Here is a 6,386-nt window from a genome sequence, read left to right on the forward strand (position 1 = left end):
GTACCAGGTTGCTGTCTGGCTCCACATTTCACAGAAATTGGCGGCTTTGAAGCGAATTCCATATAAATACCATTGAGCTTTTCATTGCTTTCCACATAAAGATTCTTAAAGAGAAAATCTGAGTCGAAAGCAAAACATCGCTCAAAGAAAATAAGACTTATGAGGTTTATTGCATGGGATATTTGTGCGACAAACTTCGACTACGTTTTGAGTGAGAAGTCACTTTGAACAATTAAAAATTCCAGTTCCTCACTTCTTGAATTAATCAAACTATCCAGATGATAGATGAAAACGACCTCCAATATTAATTCCTAGTGTTAGAAATTAGAATCAGTTGAAAGCAACAAAGATATATATCCAAAGTACCTCAATTTCGATGCCTCTTTCAAGTGTAGAAACGACTTCCAACATTAATACAGAAGATTTATCACCGGATCGAATCAAACCAAAATCTAACAAATCTACCGTAGCATATAATCCACGTTTTTTCGTAATTTCTACCTAAAAAGAGCTTCAAAATATATATATATATATATATATATATATTTTTTGGTTTAACAATAAAATATACGTAATCTTCTGATATATCATATTTCCTACTAAATCATATCATGGTCGAAAATTAGCACGTATGAGTATTTTCGAACAAAAAAATCAGTTTTCTTCAATGGTAACACTCCGGCGAAATGATTTACCTCTACAGGAACAATAAGTGTGTCTACGACGTGTTCCAAGCCAAGATTCGTCTGAACTGAATCCTCTGATAACCGCTCGTCAATCACTTTATGTCTTTTCCGATTAGTTTTAATTTTTATATACGCACTGGAATTTCGTTCACGTGCTCCAAGTAGTTTCGCATTCATTACAGTCTTCGTCTCATACGGAGCAATATCCTGGAAAAATATTTATCTAAAACAAAGTCACATCCTTGACCTCAGAATATCAACCATGTCTGAGGAAATAATGATGTTTTATAATATTTTTACATGTCAGATCAATTTTACGAAACCTAAGTTTCATTCATGAGAGCAGAAATAGATCGATTAAATTATTAGGCAGGGGAAATAATTTTATGCTGCAACAAATGGATTTTTCAGGTCACCGCTAATAAAACTCGGTGAACTAGAATCATAGGAACTTCTTGTTTGTACCAAAAGTCATCAACTTTCTAGTTTTATATGTTAAGGAAAATATGATTTTCAAGTCAAATTTGAATTAAAGTTTGATCCAAAGTTTCTTCAACATATGTCTCAATAAAAAGGGGTGCTTAAGCAAGTGAACTAGCTACCCTCAATTCAAGTAACTAAATTCAACTTATCAACAAAGTCATGTTGTACTTAATTTCCACGCCATGAGTTTTGCTTTAAAACTTATGAAATCTTCGTTAGTTGATCTTCATACTAGACTACATCTCATATAACAGAAAAGGAAAAGCTACACAATACCCATAATGAAACTGGATACTGAGTTTCAGGAGCAACGTCTGGCAGTTCCAAATGTAAATCAACATCACTGGTATATACTTCTGTAACGCGCAACGTTGTCGGATGAGGATTGTGCAGCTGAACTGGTGATACCAATGTCCCGTTAACCGGTATTTTCGCTCCAACTAACGGGCGTATTCGATAAGGACTCCCCTTGCCTTTACCTTTAACCTGTATTAGAAGAAATTTTTAGAATTTTTCAACAATTCGACAATGCCTTGTCAGTTCAGGAACAGCTGAAAAAAGGGAACTTATTTCCAAACTTCTCTGCAAAGAAGCTAGATTAATAAGGTAATTCCGGAACCAACAAAACCCGCTATACGAAAGCAAAAGACTATTAAGAATGAGGCTGTCCCAAAAACCCTATTGTTAGTGAGTAACTGTATTATTTTACAACAATTACAAAGAAGAAAAACACATACCGAATAAGTGAATGATCCCAGTGATGAATGCACAATGAGGACATTTTCGATCAAGCCTTCTTGTCGAGGCAGAAAAACTACGCTGAAAGTAGTTGACTCACCAGGATTCACGGTCTGAAAGAGTTTCGGGGCTTCTTTTTTTAGAAAGCGTATTCATGATAATAAGCAATTAAGAAATTGCAACAAGGACTATTCAAACAATAACGAAGCTCTGGACATTCGAATTTTTGCTTTTTCTGCTTTCTCAGACATAATAATCAAAAAATTCACCTTATGTTCAGGAAATGAGCAGTGAAAATGAACGGTGGATCCAGAAATCGCATCGAACCGAACTGTTGAAGCAGTTGGATTGTGCACTCGAACTTCCTGCTGTTTTGCCATCCCCACTGACCTAAGATTTTGAAAAATCGAAACTTATTGAATAATGTTGCTAGTTTAAAAGGAGAAGTTTGAAATCCACATAATTTCAAATTTCCGAATACCTGGTCCATCTTAATTTTAGAGGTTATCGCTGCTGCTGTTTATTTTGCAATTTTCACCTCCATCATCAATTAGAAGGGAAGTGAAACACAGTAACCGAAAGCGGATGAAATTGGACAGTACTTTATCTAATAATTTTTTATTGGTTATCCATGAGTTCACTTATAAAATAAAAAGGAAAGAAAAGTTTACTGTTCATCGAATTGCAATTCACTAGGAGTGAACTGTAACTGATTGTTAAGCATTACTCCATTCTGATCGTCACTGCAAAAGTTTCCATTAATAAGTTACTGAAATGAGTTCAAACTGAAATTTCAAATTTGAAATGGATCATGTGACTAACAAAAATGTTCCTATTAATGAAGGCTGCAAAAATTCTGAGTATATAATTTAAATCGAAATAATAGATGAATCCCAAAAAACGGTACTTTACGAATCCAACCCTAAACTGAAAGTCATCTTTTGCTCTGCTTTATTTTCTACATTATCCATTTCATCATGTTACAACAAATATATCATTCAGAATTCAATCTTTAATTCACTATAATAAAAAAAATGCTCTTAGGAGTAACTTATGGAAGAAAACAAAAAGAAAAAATACCTTTTTAAGGGCGCACCACTAGCCAAAGAATCATGATATCCAATATCCGAAAAATAATGTAGTTCGTCTCCTGTTTGCACAAATGCGGTAGCCATAAAAGGTAGTTCAATGCTAAAATCGAAGGTTGCTTCAGCTGTAGCCCAACAACGACGTATGGTGCAATCAAGCTGTAGCAAAAGTGTCAACACTAAACATTTCCTGATAATCATACTACCGCTGTCAATCAGTATTCATTCCTAACCTGAAAATTGACAAAGAAGAAATAATGAAATAAATATAAAGCATTAAGAAATTTTTTACACTTCAAAACGACATAACTTTGAAATACTGTTCAAGTATAATACTAACAATACATAATTACAATAGTGATAAAAATACGATAAAAGCATGATGAAAAAAGAAAAAAGAAAAATAAATTTAGAAATTTCCCGAGAAAAATCAAAGAAATAATAGTAAGATTCGATATTCACCCTTACATTATCTAGGCTATGATCACTATTCCAAGGCTAAATTTCGGATATCAGCATTTCTGACACTACTGATAAACTTTAATTGTAATAATTACAAATATTATAGTATTTTACTACTTTTTTCATCAATTTTTATTAGGTGAGAACAGAAACGATTGTAATTTGTATTTATACATTCTAGAAAATCTTGATTCAATATTACAACTAATTAATTTGCCTTATGATGAAAAAAATTATTTAACAAACCTAAAGTATTTTAATTCAAAGATGTTATTTGTATTTTAAACGAAAAAAAGTATGTTTAATCATAACCATTCATATGGTAGTTGTCCTATGATTAATAATAGCAATGTATTAATGATATTGAAGTGGAGTATCATTATAGTAACTATTTTTTGCCGACAATGACTGATAACAAACGATTATTGATAATAATTAACTGGCCAATGATAATAGCTGATATTCTATGACTGTCACTATTAATGAAAAATGGGTAATTTATCCAATCATCGATATACGCACAAATGAATAACACTGGTAAATGATAACTGCAAGTATGAGAAAATGACAGGAGTTAATTGATATGATAAGAAGGTCAAATGGATCGCTTGTAACACAAAAAGTTACGGTTCGATTTCATTTCAATTACTGCTTTTCGTTTCGGCTGACAGAAGTAATGCTTCAATTACTATAAGTGTATTTACTATAAGTGTATTACATTACTATAAGTGTATTACTATAACTTCAATTACTATAACTAATCATCGTCGTAAAAATAATAAAATCTAGCAAAGATGAATCTTATACCAATTCTGGCATGTCACGATTTTAGCATGCTAATAAAATAATGAATTCTTAATTACTGCATTAAATCAAGAATGTTCAATTAACAGTAAAAAATAATTACAACTATCATTTCTCTTTTTTTTGTCTTAACTTACCCAACGTATGTGTAAGTTAAACAAATAGAAAGTATTATTTTCCCTTTTGTAACAAATAATTAAACTTTAAATAGGTAACTTTACACTCATGCAAATATATTATATACATTAATTCCATTATTGATGCACATATTGGTAGATGATCAATTACCAATATTAATTACTACATCTTCTCACTAACATTAATTAGCCCTTAACTAATAATGGAAATGATAAAAGTAATGAAAAATAACTATTCAAATATAGAAAGATGTCGTCTTGTTTACTAGGAAAATAAGTAAATTAAAATACATGAAATGATGAAACAAGTTGCATATCTACCACAAAAAGCCTTTAAAATACAAGAAATGGTAATTAACTCATTGAATTGAACTGGGAAACTGAAACATATTAAGAGGAAAAGCTGAATATAGGAACAAGGAAAAAAAAAACTCGTCGATCACAACTATCGCTTAGGAAAAGAATTCTTTGTTGAAATGCGAAATGTTATATATACGTGTGTAAGTATAGATAAAAGTATGTATGTATGTGTATGTATGTATGTATGTATGTATGCATGTATGTAACTGTGTGTATACGCAATGCTAAAAGCAACAAAATGATAAAATTCTAAAAAATCAGGAAAATAACTTTTATATGTCGCAGGAAAATGAATGATAGAAGCTGCAGTTGAAAACCAGTTTTATGACTGAATCGTTATAATTGCTGAATGGAAATATTATAATAGAAGTCCTAACATTTGTGGAAAAACCTTTGATTGATATATTATGCTATGATATAATTTTTTGATTGCACAGTTTTAATACACATCCTAATTAGAACCGTTATAAATGTTAGGAGCAAATGACTTCACAAATTAGCAAACAAGTTGAGGTACCTTTGCGAAGTTAGGATTATAGCATTTTTGAATGATTTTCACCGTTACACTTTGACAACATCATGTAAGTAATTTGTGGAACATTAAGAACGATACAAGTAAAAGTCCAAACAATATAAGTTACCAACTCTCAAGGGCATAATACCTGAACAACCCACTAACCATTACCGGACCCACCACGTAACGTACGTGACGTGACTTCGATTCTACGCAAAATCACGCAGCCTTTGATATGAAATAACATTTCTCAAGCATATTTTTGTAAAAATTGTTGAGGAATTAGAATTTATTTCTAATAATGATAGTTTTAAATGTTAGTATAACAATACGGGATATACCTAATCATTAATTTATAATTTAAGCCCTTTGATAACGATTCATTCATTTAACTATGGAGTGAAAGAAGCAGACAGACAATACAGTTCAATACGTCTGAATATCTCTTTCATTCTTTTACATTTTTCTTTTTAAACCATAAGAATAAAATTTGAAAAACAAAATCATTAGTCGCTAATAAATGGATCAGTGAATGACACAGAAATGATTTTATAGAGGAAAGGGAAGAAATGAAATAGACTTAGATTTAGACTGTGATGTCAACTTATTACTAAATCATTTAAACATCATCTGTTCGCTACATTTTCACGTACATATCAGTTTCATCTTCAAACAAAAAAAAAAGCGATTTTTTTCGATGAAGAAAAAAAAGAAATAAACAAAAGAATGAAATAATACAATATGATTTCTTGTGATAATTATTATTAATTAAGTATTGCAAACACGAAATACTTCAACGTACGTGTACGTATGTATGCGTATGTTGCAGTTAGAAAAAGTTTGATCAAACTAAAATTAAGGAGGTAAATAACAAAAAGGGAAATATGTATAAATATAAAGAAGTATTCAACTTTTTATCATTCAATTATTTCAATTCCTCCTCAAACATATGATAAATCATTCTTTGGGGTATAGATGCTCAGCGGCAAGATGATAAAAATAATGTTAAAGACAGAATTTCAACTCATAACAATATTCTATGTAAATTCTATTTTAACAAACTTTTATTTGACTTGAATTGAATAGTAACTATAATAATAGTCTAATAATAAAG

At 30.8% G+C, this 6,386-nt stretch overlaps 1 protein-coding gene across 1 annotated transcript in view; it reads right to left on the minus strand.

The window, feature by feature from the left end:
- The window catches only part of LOAG_17370 (transmembrane protein), a gene marked incomplete at its 3' end in the record, with an annotated part of 14,368 nt that extends 11,130 nt beyond the window's left edge, over positions 1-3,238 (minus strand). Inside the window, exons 1-8 of the mRNA XM_020450032.1 lie at positions 2,988-3,238; positions 2,579-2,650; positions 2,177-2,297; positions 1,907-2,020; positions 1,446-1,655; positions 696-893; positions 367-501; positions 5-104 (exon numbers count right to left, since the gene is read on the minus strand). Coding sequence (XP_020306344.1) covers positions 5-104; positions 367-501; positions 696-893; positions 1,446-1,655; positions 1,907-2,020; positions 2,177-2,297; positions 2,579-2,650; positions 2,988-3,196 — 1,159 coding nt within the window. The 5' untranslated portion in view covers positions 3,197-3,238. The remainder of the gene's footprint in view (positions 1-4; positions 105-366; positions 502-695; positions 894-1,445; positions 1,656-1,906; positions 2,021-2,176; positions 2,298-2,578; positions 2,651-2,987) is intronic.
- Between the last annotated feature and the right edge of the window lie 3,148 nt (positions 3,239-6,386).

This window comes from Loa loa (assembly GCF_000183805.2).
Source record: "Loa loa unplaced genomic scaffold supercont3.67, whole genome shotgun sequence".
Taxonomy (NCBI): domain Eukaryota; kingdom Metazoa; phylum Nematoda; class Chromadorea; order Rhabditida; family Onchocercidae; genus Loa; species Loa loa.